At 51.6% G+C, this 21,583-nt stretch overlaps 1 protein-coding gene across 5 annotated transcripts; it reads left to right on the top strand.

Annotated features, from left to right (window-relative positions):
- The first annotated feature begins 8,862 nt into the window (after positions 1–8,862).
- On the top strand, positions 8,863–17,571 carry PHETA1 (PH domain containing endocytic trafficking adaptor 1). Of its 5 annotated transcripts, none has more exons than XM_035257599.3 (4): positions 8,863–9,046; positions 9,512–9,612; positions 11,977–12,102; positions 14,862–17,571. In XM_035257599.3, exon 4 carries the CDS (start codon positions 14,898–14,900, stop codon positions 15,615–15,617), a length of 720 nt encoding a protein of 239 aa, XP_035113490.3. In that variant the 5' UTR covers positions 8,863–9,046; positions 9,512–9,612; positions 11,977–12,102; positions 14,862–14,897; the 3' UTR covers positions 15,618–17,571. The 5 variants fall into 5 exon arrangements, with proteins under 5 accessions (XP_035113490.3, XP_078193410.1, XP_009002878.4 ...); XM_078337284.1 differs by having other exon boundaries at positions 9,512–10,124; XM_009004630.5 differs by lacking the exon at positions 9,512–9,612.
- The last annotated feature ends 4,012 nt before the right edge of the window (positions 17,572–21,583 follow it).

The following is a 21,583-nucleotide window of genomic DNA, read 5'->3' as shown; positions in this document are numbered from 1 at the left end:
CCTACATTCCCATCAGCAGTATGGAATTTCAGTCATTCCACATCCTCACCAGCGCTTGGTACTGTCAGTCCTTTTAAGTTTGGTCTTTCTAGTTGGAACATGGTATTAGCTCATTTGGTTTCAATTTGCATTTCTCTCGTGTGTAATGACACTGGGCATCTTTTCATTGCTTCTTAGCCAGTATATCGTATTGTAGCTTTTTATAAAATATCTGCTAAAATCTTTTGCTTGTGCCAGGTGTGGTGGCTCAAGCCTGTAATCCCAGCACTTTAGGAGGCTGAGGTGGGAGGATTGCTTGAGTGTAGGAGTTGAAGACCAGCCTGGGCAACATGGTGAAACTTCATCTCTACAAAAAATACAATAAATAAATAAATTAGCCGGGCGTGGTGGCGAACACCTGTAGTGTCAGCTAATTGGGAGGCTGAGATAGGAGGATGGTTTGAGCCTGAGAGGCAGAGGTTGTAGTGAGACAAGATTGTGCTACTGCACTCTAGCCTGGGCAATAGGACCAAACCCTGTCTCAAAAAACAAACAAACAAACAAACAAACAAAAAACTGCTGAGTGAGGTGGCTCACGCCTGTAATCCCAACACTTTGGGAGGCTGAGGCAGGTGGATCACCTGAGGTCAGGAGTTCAAGACCAGCCTGGCCAACATGGTAAAACCCCGTTTCCACTAAAAATACAAAAAAATTGGCTGGGCGTGGCAGTGGGCCCCTGTATCCCACCTACTTGGGAGGCTGAGGCAGGAGAATCACTTCAACCCAGGAGGCAGAGGTTGCAGTGAGCCAAGACTGTGCTACTATACTCCAGCCTGGGTGACAGACTGAGACCCTGTCTCAAAAACAAACAAAAAAGAAAAACAAAACAAAAACAAAAAACACACACACAAATATCCTTTGCCTGTCTTTAGAATGGGTGTGTTGCTTATCTTATCACTGGGTTGTAAGACTTCGTGATACAGATCTGGCATTCAGATTCTGTCAGGTATATATATATATATATATTAGCAAAAACATTTTTTCTTAGTTGTTGGCTTACCTTCTTGTTTCTCTAATGATTTCTCTTCTCTCCTCTTTCTCTGTCTCTCTCTCTCTATATCTGTCTCTCTTTGTTTCTCTCTCTCTTCTTTTTTTTTTTACAGGTTTTAAAAACAACCTTTTTTTTTTTTTTTTATGAGATGGAGTCTCACTCTGTCACCCAGGCTGGAGGGCAATGCCACGATCTTGGTTCACTGCACCTCTGCCTCCCGGGTTCAAATGATTCTTCTGCCTCAGCCTTCTGAGTAGCTGGGATTACAGGCTTGAGCCAACATATCTGGCTAATATTTGTATTTTTAGTAGAGATAGGGTTTCAAAATGTTGGCCAGGGTGGTCTCAAACTCCTGACTTCAGGTGATCTGCCTGCCTTGGCCTCCCAAAGTGCTGGGACTACAGGTGTGAGTCACTGCACCTGGCCAACAACCTTTATTTTTATTTTTTTGAGATGGAGTCTGGCTCTGTCACCCAGGCTGGAATGCAGAGGTGTGATCTCGGCTCACTGCAACCTCTGCCTCCCTGGTTCAAGCGATTCTCCTGCCTCAACCTCCTGAGTAGCTGGGACTACAGGCAGGTGCCACCATGTCTGGCTAATTTTTTTGTATTCTTAGTAGAAACAGGATTTCACCGTGTTAGTCAGGATGGTCTTGATCTCCTGACCCTGTGATCCACCTGCCTGGGCGTCTCAAAGTGCTGGGATTACAGGCATGTAATCCCTATTTTCTCCTATTTTTAATTTTATTATTTTTTATTTACTCTTCTTTTTTTTGAGACAGTCTTGCTCTGTTGCCAGGCTGGAGTGCAGAGGCACAATCTCGGCTCACTGCAGGCTCTGCCTCCCAGGTTCAAGTGATTCTCCTGCCTCAGCCTCTCAAGTAGGTGGGACTACAGGTGCACACCACCACACCTGGCTAATTTTTTGTATTTTTAGTAGAGACGGGGTTTCACTGTGTTAGCCAGAATAGTCTGTATCTCCTGACCGCATGCTCCACCCTCCTTGGCCTCCCAAAGTGCTGGGATTACAGGCGTGAGCCACCGCGCCCAGCCTATTTACTTATTTTTTAGAGGCAGCTCTCATTCTATTGGCCATGCTGTGGTGCAGTGGCATGAACCTAGTTCATTGCAGCCTTGACCTCCTGGGCTCAAGTGATCCTCCTGCCTCAGCATCCTGAGTAGCTGGACTACAGGGATGTGCCACCACACTCAGCTAATTAACGTTTTTTGTAGAGGTGGGGTCTTACTATGTTGCCTAGGCTGGTCACAAACTTAGGCAATCCTCCTGCCTTGGCCTTCCAAAGTGTTAGGATTACAGGCAGAGCCACCTCACACAGCCCCTATTTTTTATTTTTTTTTTTGAGACAAAGTCTCACTCTGTTGCCCACGCTGGAGTGCAGTGGCATGAGCTCAGCTCACTGGAACCTCCACCTCTGGAATTCAAGTGATTCCTCTGACTCAGTCTCCTGAGTAGCTGGGATTACAGGCACACACAACCACGCCTAGCTAATTTTTGTATTTTTAGTAGAGATGGAGTTTTGCCATCTCTACTGGGGTTGGCCAAGCTGATCTTGAACTCCTGACCTCAAGCGATCTGCCTATCTTGGCCTTCCAAAGTGCTGGGATTACGTGAGCCACTGCAACTGGCCAGCCCTATTTTCTTCTAGAGATTTTAGAGTTTAGCTTTTATGTGTAAGTCTATTTTGAGTTAATTTTTATGTATGGCATGAGGTAAGGATCAAGGCTAATTTTTTTCTATATGAATATCCAGTTGTTCCAGCACAATTTGATGAAAAGACTAATTTTCCCCTTCAAATCTCCATTTTTCCATTACTTAAGTCCAAAAGTTGAGGATCATTTTATATTATTTTTTATTTTTTGTAGAGACAAGTCACTCACCTCAGCCTCCCAAAGTGCTGAAATTGCTGGTGTGAGCCACTGTGTCCAGCCCTGGGTAATATTTTTATTATTTGTAGAGATGGGGGTCTCTCTACATTGCCCAAGCTGGTCTTGAACTCCCAGGCTCAAGCAATCTTCCTGCCTCAGCTTCCCAAAGTGCTGGGATTACAGGTGTGAGCCAGAATACCTGGTCCTGGAGTTATTTATTCTTAACTCCTTTTCTTCTTCCTCTCTCTCTGTCTCTCCCTCTCATTCTTCACATGCAACATATCAGCAAATCTTACATATATCTTAAATACATATTGATATGGTTTGGCTGTGACCTCACTGAAATCTCAACTTGAATTGTATCTCCCAGAATTCCCACGTTGTGGGAGGGACCCAGAGGAAGGTCACTGAATCATGGGGGCCAGTCTTTCCCATGTCATTCTCATTATAGTGAATACATCTTGTGATATCTAATGGGTTTATCGGGGTTTCTGCTTTGGTTTCTTCCTTATTTTCTCCTGCCACCACCATGTAAGAACTGCCTTTTGCCTCATGCCATGATTCTGCCTCCCCAGCCACATGGAACTCTAAGTCCAATTCAACCTCTTTTTGTTCCCAGTTTTGGATATGTCATTATCAGCAGTGTGAAAATGGATGAATACAGTAAATTGGTACCAGGAGTGAGGTGTTGCTGAAAAGATACCCGAAAATGTGGAGGTGACTTTGAAACTGGGTATCTGGTGGAAGAAATTTCTAAGCAGCAAAGCATTTAAGAGGTAATTTGCAATAGAAAGAAAAGCTCATTTTCTGGGGAGAAATTCAAGACAGGTGCAGAAATTTTCATAAGTAGCAAGGAGCCTAATGTTAATCCCCAAGACCATGGAGAAAATGTCTCCAGGCCATATCAGAGAACTTCCTAGCAGCCCCTTCCATCACAGGCCCAGAGGCCCAGAAGGGAAAAATGGTTTTGCGGGCTGGGCCCAGGGTCCCTGTGCTGTGTGCAGCCTAGGGGCTTGGTGCCCTGTGTCCCAGCTGCTCCAGCCATGGCTGAAAGGGGCCAATGTAGAGCTCGGACTGTGGCTTCAAAGGGTGGAAGCCCCAAGCCTTGGCAGCCTCTACATGGTGTTGAGCCTGCAGGTGCACAGAAATCAAGAATTTGGGTTTGGGAACCTCTGCCTAGATTTCAGAAGCTGTATGGAAATGCTTAGGCGCCCAGGCAAAAGTTTGCTGCAGGGGCAGGGCCCTCATGGAGAACCTGGGCGAGGGTGGTACAGAAGGGAAATGTGGGGTTCAGAGCCCACACACAGAGTCCCTACTGGGGCACTGCCTAGTGGAACTGTGAGAAGAGGGCCACTGTCCTCCAGACCCCAGAACAGTAGATCCACTGACAGCTTGCATCGTGCACCTGGAAAAGCCACAGACACTCACCGCCAGTCCATGAAAGCAGCCAGGAGGGAGGCTGTACCCAGCAAAGCCACAGGGGTGGAGCTGCCCAATTCCATGGGAACCCATCTCTTGCAGGAGTATGACCTGGATGTGAGACCTAGAGTCAAAGGAGATCATTTTGGAGCTTTAATTTGATTTCCCCACTGGATTTCAGACTTGCATGGGCCCCGTAACCCTTTTGTGTTGGCCAGTTTCTCCCAATTTGAACAGCTGTATTTACCCAATACCTTGTATCCCCATTGTATCTAGGAAGTAACTAGCTTGATTTTGATTTTACGGGCTCATACGTGGAATGGACTTGCCTCGTCTGAGATGAGACTTTGGACTATGGACTTTTGGGTTAATGCTGAAATGAGTTAAGACTTTGGGGGACTGTTGAGAAGGCACGATTGGTTTTGAAATGTGAGGACATGAGATTTGGAAGGATCAGGTGCAGAATGATACGATTTGTCTGTGTCCCCACTGAAATCTCAACTTGAATTGTATCTCCCAGAATTCCCATGTGTTGTGGGAGGGACCCAGGGGGAGGTCATTGAATCAAGGGGACTGGTATTTCCTATGCTATCCTTGTGATAGTCAGTAAGTCTCATGAGATCTGATGGGTTTATCAGGGGTTTCCACTTTTATTTCTTCCTAATTTTCTCTTGCCGCTGCCATGTAAGAAGTGCCTTTCACCTCCCACCACGATTCTGAGGCCTCCCCAGCCATGTGGAAGTGTAAATGCAATTAAACCTCTTTTTGTTCCCAGTTTCAGGTATGTCTTTATCAGCGGTGTGAAAACGGACTAATACATATATCTATGAAATATATATCTATAGTGAACCTCGTCTCTCCACCCCCACTGGCCCACTCTGAGCCACCACCATTGCTTGCTTGGACTACTGCAGTAGTGTCCTCCCTGGTCTCCTGGCTTTTACTCTCATTCCCTGCAGTCCATTATCCCATAGCAGTCAGGGACCATGTTAAATTTAACACAGACCATGTCCCTACTCTGCTCAAAACCCACCCATGGCTCCCATTCTCTTAGAGTTAAAGCAAAATCTCTGCCATGGTCCATAAGCCCCTAGGTCGCCTGGCTTTGCCAATAATCTCTACCTTTTCTTTCTTTTTTTTTTTTTTTTTTTTGAGATGGAGTCATGCTTTGTTGCCCAGGCTGGAGTGCAGTGGTGTGATCTCAGCTCACTGCAAACTCCGCTTCCCAGGTTCAGGTGATTCTCCTGCCTCAGCCTCCTGAGTAGCTGGGATTACAGTCATGCGCCACCCCACCCAGCTACTTTTTGCACTTTTTTTTTTTTTTTTTGAGATGGAGTTTTCTCTTGTTGCCCAGGCTGCAGTGCAATGGTGCGATCTCAGCTCACTGCAACCTCTGCCTCCCGGGTTCAAGTGATTCTCCTGCCTCAGCCTCCCGAGTAGCTGGGATTACAGGCACGTGTCACCATGCCTGGCTAATTTTGTATTTTTAGAAGAGACAGGGTTTTGCCATGTTGGTCAGGCTGGTCTTGAACTCCCGACCTCAGGTGATCCAGCCACCTCAGCCTCCCAAAGTGCTGGGATTATAGGTGTGAACCACCACGCTGGGCCTGTACTTTTTTTTTTTTTTTTTTTTCAGAGACGGGGCCTCACTATGTTGCCAGGCTGGAGTGCAGTGGCTATTCACAGGCACGATCCCACTACTGATCAGCACAGGAGTTTTGACCTGTTTCGTTTCTGACCTAGACCAGTTCACCCCTCCCTAGGCAACCTGGTGGTCCCCTACTCCCAGGAGGTCACCATATTGATGCCGAACTTAGTGCGGACACCCAATCGGCATAGCGCACTACAGCCCAGGACTCCTGGACTCAAGTGATCCTCCAGCCTTAGCCTCCTGAGTAGCCGGGACTTACAGGCACCACTGTGCCCAGCTGTACTTTTATTTTTATTTTTTGAGATGGAGTCTTGCTCTGTTGCCCAGGCTGGAATGCAGTGGCATGATCTTGGTTCACTGCAACCCCCACCTCCCAGGTTTAAGTGATCCTCCTGTCTCAGCCTCCCAAGTAGCTGGAATTACAGGTGCATGCTGCCATGCCCTGTTAATTTTTTGTATTTTAGTAGAGATAGGGTTTCACTCCTTTGCCCAGGCTGGTCTAGAACTCCTGAGCTCAGGCAATCCCCCGCCTGGCCTCCCAAAGTGCTAGGATTACAGGCATGAGTCACTGTGCCCGGCCAATTTTTGTATTTTTTAGTAGAAAGAGGTTTCACCATATTGGCCAGGCTGGTCTTAAATCCTGACCTCATGATCTGCCCACCTCAGCCTCTCAAAATGCTGAGATTACAGACATGAGCCATCACGCCAGACTATTTTTTTTTTTTAACCAGAAACTCCTGAGAGTATACCAAGTAATATATATATATGTATATATATTTTAGATACAGTCTTGTTCTGTCACCCAGGCTGAAGTGCAGTGGTGCAATCTTGGCTCGCTGCAACCTCTGCCTTCTGGGTTCAAGCGATTCTCTTGTCTCAACCTCCCAAGTAACTGGGATTACAGGTGTGCGCCACCATGCCTGGCTAATTTTTTTTATTTTTATTTTTAATAGAGACAAGGTTTTACCATGTTGGCCAGGGTGGTCTTGAACTCCTGATCTCAAGTGATCCACCCACCTCGGCCTCCCAAAGTGCTGGGATTACAGGCACAAGCCGCCGCACACGGCTGGCTGACCTATTTTCCTACTATCTTCCCCTTGCTCACTTGGCTCAGCTGGTCTCATTGTTTTTCAAACATGCCCAGGATGGCCCATTTCAGGGCTATTGCACTTGCTGTTCCCTCAGCCTGGGACATCCTTCCCCCAGGTAGCCACATGGCTCCCTCCCTCATTCCTCCAGGTCTTTTGCACCTTGTCTAAAACCTGCACTTCCAGCCTGGGCAACACAGCAAGACCCCTCAGCTCTACAAAAAAAAATTTTTTTTAATTAGGTTTGGGCCGGGCACGGTGGCTCAAGCCTGTAATCCCAGCACTTTGGGAGGCTGAGGCGGGTGGATCACTAGGTCAAGAGATCAAGACCATCCTGGTCAACATGGTGGAACCCCGTCTCTATTAAAAATACAAAAAATTAGCTGGGCATGGTGGTGCGTGCCTGTAATCCCAGCTACTCAGGAGGCTGAGGCAGGAGAATTGCCTGAACCCAGGAGGCAGAGGTTGCGGTGAGCCGAGATTGCGCCATTGCACTCCAGCCTGGGCAACAAGAGCGAAACTCCGTCTCAAAAAAAAAAAAAAAAAAAATTAGTCAAGTGTGGTGGCGCACACCTGTAGTCCCAGCTACTTGGGAGGCTGAGGTCGGAGGATTGCTTGAACCCAGGAAGTCAAGGTTACAATGAGCTGTGATTGTGCCAGTGCACTCCAAACTGGGTGACAAAAAAAAAAAAAAAAGCAAAAAGAAAGCTGCACTACCAGGCTTTCTGCCCCATTGCCTTGGCGTATAGACCTAGCATGAATCACTTCCTGAACTCATTTGCTGTTGTCTTGATTCCTGGCTGCACCTACTTACCCGGTTCAGGAACAGTGCCTGGCACACAGTAGGCACTTAGTAAGATGCTATACAATGGAGAGCTGACCCTGGTCTGTCCTGTTCTTCCTGCCCTCAGGCCAGGACTGGACAGTGATTAGGAGGTGGTAGGTGGTGGAGAAAAGGCAGCAGGAACAGGAAGCAAGGAAGGGTTCAAGGAGGTGAAACTGTGTTATTTTGGACAGGGCAAAATCAACAACAATTCCTATTTCTTGGGAGCCTACTACTGTGCCGTGCACATTACATATTATTATTGTGTTTATTTTCCCGATGAGGAAACGGAGACCTAAAGAAGTGAAATGATTTCTCTAAGGTCACAGAGTGTTCAGTGGGCTAGTGCAACTCGAACTCAAGTCTGTCCAATTCCAGAACTTTCTCTCTTCACCTGGGTCCAGGGGAGGCTCGAGGCACCCTGTTCCTATGGAAGACTGCTGTATACAAATGTCCTGGATTCAGCTGCTTTCCGCCAAGTACACATTTTTGAGGAGTTAGAGCTATTTTTCTAATTTAACTGGGCGTTAAATTTGCTAAACCTGGCAACCCAGGTTTAGCACATTTTTTTTTATTTGTAGAGATGGGGGCCTCCCTATGTTGCCCAGGCTGGTCTTGAACTCCTGGGCTCAAGCGACCCTCCTGCCTCGTCCTAGGGGGAGCTCAGACTGAACTCTAGGACTTCAGCAAATGGCCCGCCCAGGAACCCCGAATGCTCTTTCCGGGCGAATCCACGGCCTGGGCCGGTCGTTACCTTTGGAATCTCAAAGAGCTTCTGGGCTCCAGCACTGGGGAATGGCGAGCCAGGCGCGGACCCTTTAAGAGTGATTTCGAGGGCGGGCTCACGGGGGCGTGGCAAATCCAGGGGCGTGCCGGGTGGGGGCAGGCCAATCGAGAGGCGAGACGAACGGGCGGCGCGGGTAGGTTGGGAAGGGTTAAAGGGGCGCGCCAGTGGGTCGCGGACTGTCCGGTCGCTCCCGCCTCCTTCCGTCGGATCCGCGCTCTCCCGCGGCTGCGCCGGCCTGGCCACCCGGGAGACAAAGCGCTGCCGCCGCCGTCGCCGCAACCGGGCCAGTCCCGGACCATGGCCCGGCCATCCCCCGGCCTCGCGCCTCCTGTCCCGTCGCCGCACTAGGCCTGCGCTTCGAGGTAAGGCGGGCCTGGCCGGGGGACCTGCACAGGGATGCGGGACCTGGGTCGGGCCGCCCTGGGCCTCGGGGTGCCCCGGCCACCTGGAGAGCCCGCTGCGAGGATCTTCCCCGCTGGGACTCCGCACCAGCGGTCACTTTTCCGGCAGCCTAGGCGGACTTGGCCGATGACTACCCTCCCCGCCCCCAGCATAGGGACGTCTGCCGCTGAGGGGGACTGCGGCTAAGCTCCTCATTCTGCCGCTGACCACCCATCCGGGGCTCGGGCTGTCCTTTACCGAACTTAAGAGAGCTCCCACGCTCAATACACAAAGAGACAGAGGACAGCTGGGAGCAGGGCCAGAGCTGGAGAAGCAGGCAAGGGGGCTGTCTGTGCGCGGACGGTGGTGCTGGCGTCCCTGGGGTCCCTGCTGGGGCCGTGATAGACTGGCTGCTCTTCAGTGTTCTTGGCACACATGTTTTTCAGCCTGTGCCTGCCACACCCTCTTCCCCATGCCCGCTGCTGGGGGACACTGAGGGCAGCTGGATTCAACCCCAAGACCTGCGGTTCTGGCTTCTTTCATTGAAGTGAGTGCCAAAATGCCATGCCTCAGTCTCCCCAGAGACCTGGGTTCCAGGGCCAGCTGTGCCCCTGGAGATCTTAGATGAATTATTTGCCTTTTGGTGGCTCTTTCCCTGAGCGTTCAACTCACTACCAACCAAGTAATTTGCAAAATGACTCTTCAGGAATAAATTCACTCAGCCCTTAGAGGGATGGAAGTTAACTCCCCATTTTGCTGATGAGGCTGCGAAAATCCCCAACTCAGAGCAGCTACTATTTGCAGTCCCTTTCCCAGTTTGCCTGTGGGTTTTCCTTCTTTTAGCTCACTGAACCTTCGACACACAGCCCATTTTAACAGATGAGGAAACTGAGGCTTGGAAAGGTGAAATGACTTGTCCAAGATCCTCTAGCCTGTACCGGCAGAGGCAGGACCCTGGCCTTGGAAGCAGAGGGGCCAGGCTCCCTCCAGCTTCCTGCCTGGCTGTTGAATCAGCAGCAGTGCCCACAGTGGACTCTGAACTTTTTGGAAAACAGCATGGTAAGATAAGACAGGGGCCAGGCCTTCCCTCTAGGCAAGGCTGGAGCCTGTGCCCCTGTGGCTTCCTGCCTTCCCCGTTCTGGTGGAGGCAGGGGTCATGGACAGAGCCAGGTCATGCCTGCTGGTGACCTTGAACCAGTTTGGCCTCCATCTGTGCAGTGGAGGGGGGAGTGTTGCTGAGCAGGAGGGAAGTTCCTATTCCTTCGGCCTTGTTGGGGTGGGGAGACCCCAAGATCAGCTCCTTTTTTGGGTGGCTTGCCTGGAGTATATGATTCTGGGCACAGTTGTATGCCTCTGGCCAACTTACTGAACCTCTCTGTGGCCATTTCCATGTCTATGAATGTGGGGTGAGACCCCTTGTCTTGGGCCTGTTGAGAGGTTTAAGAAGATACCTGTAGAATGAATCAAACAGCTGTGTGAGCACCTACTGCATGCGAGGCACTGGAATTCAAATCACAAACACCCCTGCTTTCCTGGAGCAGGCAAAAATGACCCCAGTACTAATAATTTCAGAAGGAGGCACAGGAGAGGGACTGGGGGGGGCTCTTGTGCATAGGGTGGCCAGGGACCAATCCTGAGACCAAAGGATGGGGAGCTGGCCTTGTGAAGACCTGGAGAGGACACTGTAGGCAGACAGCCAGGGCCAGGTCTCAGAGGCAGGGATGTGTCTGCTGTATTTGAGGAACAGAAAGGAGGCCAGGATGGCTGGAGCTGAATGAGCAAGGGGAAAAGAGGTAGGGAAAGGGAACTTGGAAGCCATGGGAAGCTTTTTTTTTTTTTTTTTTTTTGAGACAGGGTCTCACTATGTTGTCCAGGCTGGAATGCAGTGGCATGATCACTCCCAAATTCAAAGGGTCCTTCCATGTCAGCCTCCCAGATAGTTAGGACTAGAGGTTTGTGCCTCCCAGATAGCTAGGACTAGAGGTGTGTGCCTCCCAGATAGCAAGGACTAGAGGTGTGTGCCACCATACCCAGCTGTTTTTTCTATTTTTTATAGTGATAGGGTCTTGCTGTGTTGTCCAGGCAGGTTTCTAACTCAAGCAATCCTCCGGCTTCAGCCTTCCAAAGTGCCAGCATTACAGGTGTGAGCCACCGCGCCCTGCCTAAGGATTGAATTTTATGCTGAGAGAAGCAGGGAGGGTTTAGAGCAGAGGAGGAGTGTGATTGGACTTAATTTTCACAGGATCCCTCTGTGGGGAGTGGATTTCAGTGTGGCTTGGAGAAGAGCCTGGGAAATAGGCTTGGATCTTACCTTGAGGAATGTGGACAGGGAGGGGAAAGGAGACTTCTGAGGAGGCTTCAGCAGTGAATGATGATGGGGCTTAGAATGGGGAGGTGGGGTGGACAGATTAGGCAACTGATTTGGAAGAGGCTGGAGGGGGGATCAACTGGACTTGATGGGTGATCAGATGTAGGGGTGAGAGGGAAACCAAGGGCCATTTGCTCAGGTTGGAAGCACTAGATGGGGGTGTCTGGGGAAAAGCCAAGAAGAATGTGAATTGCTACTGTGCTCAGCAGGCACTTTGTGCCTAGCCCTGTGCTCCGCAGAGTCCACGTAGTCACTGTCTCATTGAGTGCAATGGCACGATCTCGGCTCACTGCAACCTCCACCTTCTGGGTTCAAGCAATTCTCCTGCCTCAGCCTTCCGAGTAGCTGGGACTACAGGCATGCATCACCATGCCCAGCTAATTTTTGTATTTTTAGTAGAGACGGGGTTCACCTTGTTGACCAGGATGGTCTCGATCTCTTGATCTCGTGATCCACCCACCTCGGCCTCCCAAAGTGCTGGGATTATAGGCGTGAGCCACTGTGCCTGGCTGACTTAGGTGCTGTTGTGATCCCATTTTACAGATGTAGAAATGGAGGCCCAGAGAGGTTAATAGCCTGCCTGGTGTCCCCCAGCCCGGATGCTGCAGAGCTGACATTTGGATCTAGAGGAGAGCAAGCTGAGGCTGAAGCTGAGCAGAGGGCAGGGAGGTGAGTGGTGGCCTGAGAGGTAGGAGGGGAAGTGGGCAAGTGGGGTGGGAGGGTCTTATGAGAACTGGGGCCTGCATCCACATGGGAGTGGATGGGTGGTGCTGTGGGGAATGCATGAATCCCTGCGGCTCAGAGAGGGACAGCTGTATCTGAGAGGCAGGGTGGGGATTCAACACGTGGAGCCTTTGGGGGCCCTGGCCTTGGCCCCCGCTAGGTCAGGACACGCTGATCTGAGTTTCTTCTTTTAAGTTCCGTGATACATGTGCAGAACTTGCAGATTTGTTACATAGGTATACATGTGCCATGGTGGTTTGTTGCACCTATTGACCCGTACTCTAATTGCCCTCCCTCGCCCCCACATTCCCCACAGGCTCTTGTATGTGTTCTCCTTATTCAACTCCCATTATGAGTAAGAACATGCGGCTGGGTGCGGTGGCGTGTGCCTGTAGTCACAGCTACTCGGGAGGCTGAGATGGGAGGATTGCCGAGCCCAGGAGTTCTGGGCTGTAGTGCGCTATGCTGATCGAGTGTCTGCACTAAGTTTGGCATCAATATGGTGACCTCCCAGGAGCGGGGGACCACCAGGTTGCCTACGGAGGGGTGAACCGGCCCAGGTCAGAAACGGAGCAGGTCAAAACTCCCGTGCTGATCAGTAGTAGGATTGTGCCTGTGAATAGCCACTGCACTCCAGCCTGGGCAACATAGCAGACCCCCATCTCTAAAAAAAAACAAAACCAAAACAAAACAAAAGAACATGCAGTGTTTGGTTTTCTGTTCTGTGTTATTTTGCTTAGGATGATGGCTCTTCCAGCTTCATCCATGTCCCTGCAAAGGACATGAATCTCATTCCTTTTTATGGCTGCATAGTATTCCATGGTGTACCTGAACCACATTTTCTTTATTCAGTCTGTCACTGATGGGCATTTGGGTTAGTTGATCTCAGTTTCTAAGTCACAACTCATGTTCCCTCTTCTAGGAAGCCTTCCTTGACTGCCTAGGTGGGTGGCAGGAGGTGGTGAGGACACCCCCTCCACCATAGGTCAAGTAGCCTGACAGGGCTTCACTCTGGTCAGCTGCTCCCAGGAGAGCCACTGCCCTGACCTCATTCCACCAGACTCTGAGAAAGACACCACCCAGGCAGGGGAATGAACACTGAGTCCCTGCTGCATGCCAGGGACTCTCCATGCTTTGCCTCTTGAAGAATGTAGCTACCATCCTATGCAGGGTGAGGCTGTGAAATGGGAGATACGGTGGGCTCTCAAAGTGGCCATGGAAAACCCCAGGGGAAGGTGGCCAGGCCAGGCAGGTGCCACCTCCTGTTAAGTCCTCCCTGGACAGAGCTGCCCCATCATATACTCCTTAGGGGAAGGTGGATGGAGTCACTGTGGCCGACCGCACAGAGTTAGAGTCCTCTGTGCTGAATGGGCGTGGGATGCCCCTGCCCCTCCTTCCTGTAAGTCAGCCTCACCCTGGCCCTGCATCTTTCCCCAGATTCTTTCTTTTTTTTTTTTGAGATGGAGTCTGGCTCTGTCCCCAGGTTGGAGTGCTGTAGCATGATCTTGGCTCACTGAAATTTCTGTCTCCTGGTTTCAAGCAGTTCTCCTGCCTCTTCCTCCCAAGTAGCTGGGATTACAGGCGCTCTCCACATGCCCAGCTTTTTTGAGATGAGTCTTGTTCTGTCTCCCAGGCTGGAGTGCAGCGGTGTGATCTTGGCTCTCAGTTTCAAGTGATTCTCCTGCCTCAGTCTCCCAGATAGCTGGGATTACGGGCGTGCACCATCACTCTTGGCTACTTTTTTTATTTTTAGTAGAGACGGGGTTTTGCCATGTTGGCCAGGCTGGTCTCGAACTCCTGACCCCAAGTGAGGAGGATCGGCCTGGGCCTCCCAAAGTGCTGGGATTCCAGGCATAAGCCACTGCGCCCAGCCTGTCTTATTATTTTCCATAGAACATGAGACTACCTGGCAGACGTCTTATCTGTTACCTGTCTGCTCCCCTTCACCTGCCGCCGGCATTTCAACACCACAAGGGCAGGGACCCTGTCCATCTTGTTATTGCTGAATCCCTAGGCCTGGAACAGTGCCTGGCACACAATAGTTGCTTAATAAATATTTCATCAAGAGGTCCCCGGTTCATATCCAGGTGCTCCCTCAGAAAAAATAATTTTTTTTCATGAATGAAGTCAATCCCTACAACTCGAAGTTGGTTCTGCTCATATCCCTATTTCACAGATGGACAAAACAAGGTTGAACCACAAAGTTGGGGCTGGGACCTGGCAGGGACTGTGGAAGGCCAGCTGGTCTTGTTCCTGGGATGATGGAAATAGCAGCGCCTGCAGTTTGGAGGCCTGGGTTTGGATTTCAGCCCTGCCCAACCTGCTTTGTGGGGAAGCAGTTAACCTCTCTGTGCCTCTGTTTCCTCATCTGTTGAACTAGAGCCAGGCCAGTCCCTGTGACCTAAGGTCTGTTGTGAGATCAAGTGAGTACATCCCTCTGAAATGTCTGGCATGCAGCAGGAACTCACATCATTATTTCAGGGGTGCAGGAGTGCAGGAGGTTATGAGGTTGTCTGGGAGGCCGGTGAAACCCAAGTTCGAGTCCTGTCTCTGCTCCTTGGAGTTGTGAGCCAATGGGCTGGCCACTTCCATCCTGTGAGCTCGGTTTCCTCATCTGTTAAACGAGGATGTAGAGTGGCTGCAAGGTCCCCTAGGGGCGCTGGGTGACCAAGCCTTGTGCATAACAGCCGTTCCGTGGGGGGCAGGCCCCGGGCTCCCCTCCAGGCCTCGCGATTGCTGCCATGAAGCTGAACGAGCGCAGCCTGGCTTTCTACGCCACCTGCGACGCCCCCGTGGACAACGCGGGCTTCCTGTACAAGAAGGGCGGGCGGCACGCCGCCTACCACCGGCGCTGGTTCGTGCTACGCGGGAACATGCTCTTCTACTTCGAGGACGCGGCCAGCCGCGAGCCCGTGGGCGTCATCATCCTGGAGGGCTGTACCGTGGAGCTGGTGGAGGCCGCCGAGGAGTTCGCCTTTGCCGTTCGCTTTGCGGGGACCCGGGCACGCACCTACGTGCTGGCGGCTGAGAGCCAGGCCGCCATGGAGGGCTGGGTCAAGGCCCTGTCGCGGGCCAGCTTCGACTACCTGCGGCTGGTGGTGCGCGAGCTGGAGCAGCAGCTGGCGGCTGTGCGCCGCGCGGGTGGTCCGGCCCTGCCCCTGCCCCTGTCCCAGCCCCAGGCCCTGCCCCAGTCCCAGCCCCTGTCCCCAACCCCGGCCCTGGCCCCGCCCCTGCCCCGCTGGCCCAGTGCCCTCCCGCCCAAGGAAAATGGCTGCGCTGTCTGGAGCACCGAGGCCACCTTAAGGCCTGGCTCCGAGCCCCCTCCACCGCCGCCTCGCCGCAGGGCCTCGGCACCCCATGGGCCCCTGGACTTGGCCCCTTTCGCCCGGCTGCACGAGTGCTATGGCCAGGAGATCCGGGCGCTGCGTGGCCAGTGGCTCAGCAGCCGGGTCCAGCCCTGAGGCCACCAGGACGCCTGTTTTAGGGGGATGCAAGCCCCACGCCCTCTGGGACAGGCCGGGTCCTGGAGAGACTGGGGAGCGTGGTCCTCAGGGAAACTGTGGGCAAGGCTGGCCCCCAGGCCCTGAGTGGCCTGGTTCGGGGGATGCAGGCTCCGAGAAGATGCTGGATTCTGAATCGGCCTTTAGGACCATGTGACTTAGACACCTAGCCTTGACGGGATGTCAGGCCCGATGCTAAGGAGAATCCAGGGCCTGAGAGGGAGTTTTCCTGAGAACTCTGGCCCCAGGCCAGCCTGAGCTGCCTGGCAGAGGCCTTTGCTGGCAACAGGTCTTGCTGGGCCTACAGCTCAGAGGGTCACTGGGACCCTGACCAGGGCCTTGTGGTGGACAGAGAGAGGCTCAGTTGTGGCAGCCACACCTGGGTCTGGCCTTGCTCCAGGGCCTGCTATGGGAGCTAGCCTGGCTCTGTGCCTGCCGTCTCCAGGGGTAGGGCAGTGGCCCTGAGGGTGGTGACTGGGGACACAGGCTCAGGTGTTAGTGCAGGACCTGTAGGATGAGGTGGCCTGGTCCCCAGGGCTCCTGGCCTGGGCTGGCTGAGGCGGGACTCTGCTGGGTCCCCTGCCAGGCCTTGTGGTGGTGCTCCTGGCGGCAGCAGCTCTCTGGCCGCAGGCCCGGTCTGTGTCCCTGGGGTGGCCCTCACAGTGCTCTCTGGACACTCCTTGACTGCATCCTTCAGTCTTAGCCCCCGAGCCTGGGGCCCCTTGGGAGTTCACCTGACCTCCCTTCCTGGGCTGGGCAGCCATGGCCCAAGGTGACCGTCTAGCAGGATCCCCGAGTGAGGGGAGGCTGCCAGCTGACTCACCATCCAGGAAGGCCCAGGTACTGACCTAGTGGCAGAGAAAAAACCACCACACACCAAGCGTGGCTTCCAGAGCCCCTCTTCAGCTCCAGGCAGTCCCCTCTACCATGCCCCTCTTGAGCTCAACCCCCACCCTCATACCCCCAGTGGGGACCGGGTCTTGCCTGGCTTTGGGGCTGACCACTGGTACCTTCTTCTCACCACAGTGCCCATTCTTCATGCAAGGAGAACCCTGGGGCTGGGACACCCCCTGGCCCTCACCCTGGGTCATGTTTACAGTCCTCAGTGCCCCACACTGGGGACCCCCTGAGGATACCTCCACCCTGACCTTGATTTCCCCAAATGCTGCCTCTTAGTGACAGACTCAGCCTGCAGCCTCTTCTGTCTTTGGAGACCCTGGGGCTTGGGGAAATATGGAAGGGGGTGTGTCTGCAATCAAGGCCTCCAGCTCATGGCTGGCCCGGTGGGCTGGGACCTTAGTTTGAATTTTACTTTTAAATACTTAACGGTACATTTTTTTTTCTCTGGCAACAAAGCTTTATGTTTTCACTGCTTTAGTTTCCTGTTTGCTGGTGGGAGGGGATAGGATCTGTGACTCCGGGCTTGGCCTGGGGGGTACGGTTGTCACTGCCCCTGTGGAAAGGGACAGCTTGGGTTGGAGAAGCACAGCCAGAGACGAGAGCCCCTCGAGAGGGATCCTTGGCTGCTTCATTGTCTTTCCCCCAGCAAGCCCTGCTTTCCTCGGCAGGTACCTCTGGGGGCTCTTGGTACGGTCCCTGCTCACCTCCTTCCAGAGTCCTGAATGGTGTGGGTGTGGGTGGCACAGGCTCTGGGGCTTGGGAGGGGTTCGGAGCTGCCCAGAGCCCTGTGTTCTGGCAGACTCAGCTGGTGGGGTTAGGTGTTAACCCCAGTCCTGGCATAGGTTTACAGATTCTCAAGGTACGCTGGCCCTGGTCTCCTGGGAGACATGGGTAGGGGATGTCCCCTACCAAAGCACAAGGTGGGGTCCGGCTGCCTCCCAGATTGGGTGTTGGGGGAGCTGTCTGGCTGCCTGGGAGGGAGATGCAAGGGCTAAAATAAAATTTTGTCAAGTAATGGCTGATCTGTGTCATTTTTTCCCCATCTAAATCCTTGATTGATTTTCCTGGCAGAGCCCAGAGCAGGCTGTGCAAGGGCAGGGACTAGTGTGTGGTCCCCATGGCTGGTGTCCTCCCAGGAACATTCTCACTTCTCAAGGAAAATGCTGGTCCCGTTATACAGATGTGGAAGCGGAAGCTCAGGGAGGTTATGAAACTTGCCAAAGCCACATAGCTGGAGAGTGTCAGAGCAGGGATGTAAACTTCCGGAATCCCATGACAGGACAGAGTCTTCAGGAGGAATATAAGAGAAAATGGAACCCAAAGTTCCTTTTCAGAAGGGAGAGAAGGTGGGGGAAAGCCAAGGATATGAAAGCTAACTGTGGGCTGAAGACCTGAGAGTTGGGAGCGACATTAACTGTAAACCTGATCAGGATGGCAGGTGGAAGAGTCAAAACTGAGCGGTTCTCACTGATAAGTTCATGGAGGCTGTGGAGGGGGCTGGAGTGAAGAGGATTCTGGCACCAATGCAAGTTCAGCGGGAAAGAGCCTGTGATTGATTAATAATGTCTGCTGTGAGCACTGTGGCTGGTAGTGGTGTTCATGTTATGTATCTGCTCTCTGAATGAGTCTGCCTGCTGGGTTGATGTGGGGTTCACAGAAGGGGCTGGCCCAAGGTGGCCTAGCATTATGGACTTATGCCCTAGATCCTCCTCATGTGGACTCAGCTTGGGTCACAGGTGTCCCTTGCCAGCCTGGAAAAATCCTGCACATTTAGGAACATGTGGCTTAGGGCGAGCAACCTACAGTCCTCATGTTCAAGTTCAAGAAATGAAAAGTATGAAGGTTAGAGAATCACGGCCCTTATGAGCATCCAGTGTGTGCTGAGTAATTCTTTCCATCTCTTGTGGGACCACAGCTGACAGATGGGGGCTGGGGAAGTGGCTTCCCACACAAGCTGAGTCAGGGTGCTGCCTGTGGCATTCATGACCGCAGCATGGGGCAAAGAGTGGGGGAAACAGCGGGAGAAAAACACAGCTCCAGGAGGGAGGGTCAACAGCAAAATACTCGCCATCCTACTGCTGATGTCAGTGATTCCTCTGGACCCAGGGGATGGGTTCAGGGCACAAGTCTAAGGGGGCTCCAGTATGTGGTCAAAAGGAACAAGGCTTCTGAGGAGCCACTTGGAGTAGAGGGTGAGGCCCTCAAGCAGGACATTCCAGCCAGAGGTTAGGCTGATTGCCAAACATCCATCCACCCTAAATACTTATGTAGTCAAATTCAATCAGTTAAGCTGCTTGACTGGGAATGGCTAAACTTTAGCTGCCAAAGAGTGGCTGTGTGACCTGATTTTGGCCAATGAGATGTGAGTGGTCTACCTTCTAAAACACACACACAATAAAGAGCTCTTCATTGTTCTCTATGGGGAGGGAGAAGGGGGAGTAATGTCTGCGATGCCCGGCACTGTGGCAGCCATATTGCCATCAAGAAGTTGACCACTCTGAAGAACGTGCCCCATTCTGAGATTGGCACACACTTGAGGGTGGTTCTGGATAGCCAATTGCAGGGCTTTTGTTGGCTCAGTGGGGTGCAGGCTGGGGCAAGAATGGGATTCCCTGAAATAGTAAAGGGGCCACTGCTTCTCATCCCTTCCTAAAGAGTGAACAAATATAGAAGGAAGATCATGTTCTCCTGTGGCCATGTATCTTGAATGTTCCTAAGGGGCTGCTTTGTCCCTATTATGTGCTATGTGGCTAGATCTGATGCCAACTATCCACTCCTCCTAACCCCTCCCCAGATGAACTCATCTCACCTTACACAAACTTTGTTATGAAAAAGTTCCTCCTACTTGTTCCAGCTTCTAAAATTTCAGCATACAACATGAAACTCTTCCAAGATGGTAAAATAATAAGTTGTCTAAGCCTAGGTGTAGGTTTTGTATTTTTCTGATGAAGACTTTTAAGGTGGGCAAAATATTTGCATGTCATTTGCAATCTGATATGCAGAATATAGAGAGAACTTCTAAAACTTACAACAATAACAAAAAACAACGTGATTTAAAGTTCAGCAAAAGGCCGGGTGGTCCATGCCTGTAATCCCAGCACTTTGGGAGGCCAAGGTGGGCAGATCACCTGAGGCCAGGAGTTCGAGACCAGCCAGGCCAACATGGTGAAATCCTGACTGCACTAAAAATACAAAAATTAGCCAGGCGTAGTGGCAGGTGCCTGGAGTCCCAGCTATGTGGGAGGCTGAGGCAGGAGAATCCCTGGAATGCCAGAAGTGGAGGTTGCAGTGAGCCAAGATGGCACCACAGCACTGACTTCATCCCCCTGCACCTGCAAAAAAAAGTCCGGAAGTGGTGGCTAATGCTTGTAATCCCAGCACTTTAGGAGGCCGAGGCAGGCAGATCACTTGAGGTCAGGAGTTGGAGACCAGCCTGGCCAACATAGTGAAACCCTATCTCTACTAAAAATACAAAATTAGCAGGGCATGGTGGCACGTGCCTGTAATCCCAGCTACTCAGGAGGCTGAGGCAAGAGAATTGCTTGAACCCAGGAGGCGGACATTGCAGTGAGCTGAGATTGTGCCACTGCACTCCAGCCTGGGGGTGGGGGTAGAGCGAGACTCAGTCTCAAAAAAACAAAAGGAGGGGGGCAAAAGACTTGAGTAGACATTTCTCCAAAGAAGATATATATAAATGGCCAATAAGCAATAAGTACATGAAAAGATGCTTACCATCAGTAATCAGTAGCAAAATACAAGTCAAATTAGGATGGCTACAGTCAACACAAAAATACCAAGTGTTGGCCAGGATGTGTAGATATTGGAATCCTTGTGCACTGTTGATGGGAATGTAAAATGATGCAGCCTCAGCCGGCATGGTAGCTCATGGCTGTGATCCCAGCACTTTGGGAGGCTGAGGCGGGTGGATTGCCTGAGATCAAGAGTTCGAGACCAGCCTGGCCAACATAATGAAACCCCATCTCTACTAAAAATACAAAAAATTAGCTGGGTGTGGTGGTGGGCGCCTGTAATCCCAGCTACTAGGGAGGCAGAGGCAGAAGAATTGCTTGAACCTGGGAGGTGGAGGTTGCAGTGAGCTGAGATCGTGCTATTGCCCTCCAGCCTGGGTAACAAGAGTGAAACTCCATCTCAAAAAAAAAAAAAAAAAAAAGGGCCAGGCATGGTGGCTCACGCCTATAATCCCAGGACTTTGGGAGGCTGAGGTGGGTAGATCAAGAGGTCAGGAGTTCAAGACCAGCCTGGCCAAGATGGTGAAACGCTGTCTCTACTAAATATACAAAAATTAGCCAGGCAAGGTGGTGGCTAAAAGAGAAAAAAAATGATATAGCCTCTGTGGAAAAAAGTGTGGTAGTTCCTCAAATAGTTAAAAATAGAATTACCATATGATGCAGCAATTCACTGCTTGTATATATCCAAAAGAACTGAAAGCGGAGTTTTTTTGTCAGTTTTTTTGTTTGTTTGTTTTTAGAGATGGAGTCTTGCTCTGTCACCTGGGCTGGAGTGCAGTGGCATGATCTTGGCTCACTGAACCTGCCTCCCGGATTCAAGCAATTCTCCTGTTTCAGCCTCCAGAGTAGCTGGGATTACAGACATGTGCCACCACACCCAGCTAATTTTTTGTATTTTTAATAGAGATGGGGTTTGTTGGCCAGGCAGGTCTCAAACTCTTGACCTCAGGTGATCCACCTGCCTTGGCCTCCCAAAATGCTGGAATTACAGGCATGAGCCACCTCGATCGGCTGTTTTTTGTTTTTGTTTTTTCCTTTAAAGACAGGGTCTTGCCCTGTTGCCCAGCCTGGAGTGCAGCGGTGACACCATTCAGGCTTACTGCAGCCTTGACCCCCCGGTTCAAGCGATCCTCTCACTTCAGCCTTCCAAGTAGCTGGAACCACAGGTACACACCAGCACACCTAACTTTTTAATTTTAGAGATGGGGGTCTTGCTGTGTTGCCCAGGCTGGGCTTGAACTCCTGGGCCAAGTGATCCTCCTGCCTTGGCCTTCCAGA

Source organism: Callithrix jacchus, chromosome 9 (assembly GCF_049354715.1).
Source record: "Callithrix jacchus isolate 240 chromosome 9, calJac240_pri, whole genome shotgun sequence".
NCBI lineage: Eukaryota > Metazoa > Chordata > Mammalia > Primates > Cebidae > Callithrix > Callithrix jacchus.
The sequence above is the reverse complement of the archived record's forward strand: the minus strand, read 5'-3'. Positions and strand labels throughout refer to the sequence as shown.

What these genes read in the sequence shown, in the direction of transcription:
- PHETA1 (XM_078337285.1), top strand. Translation starts at nt 14,898, where the DNA reads ATGAAGCTGAACGAGCGCAGCCTGGCTTTCTACGCCACCTGCGACGCC.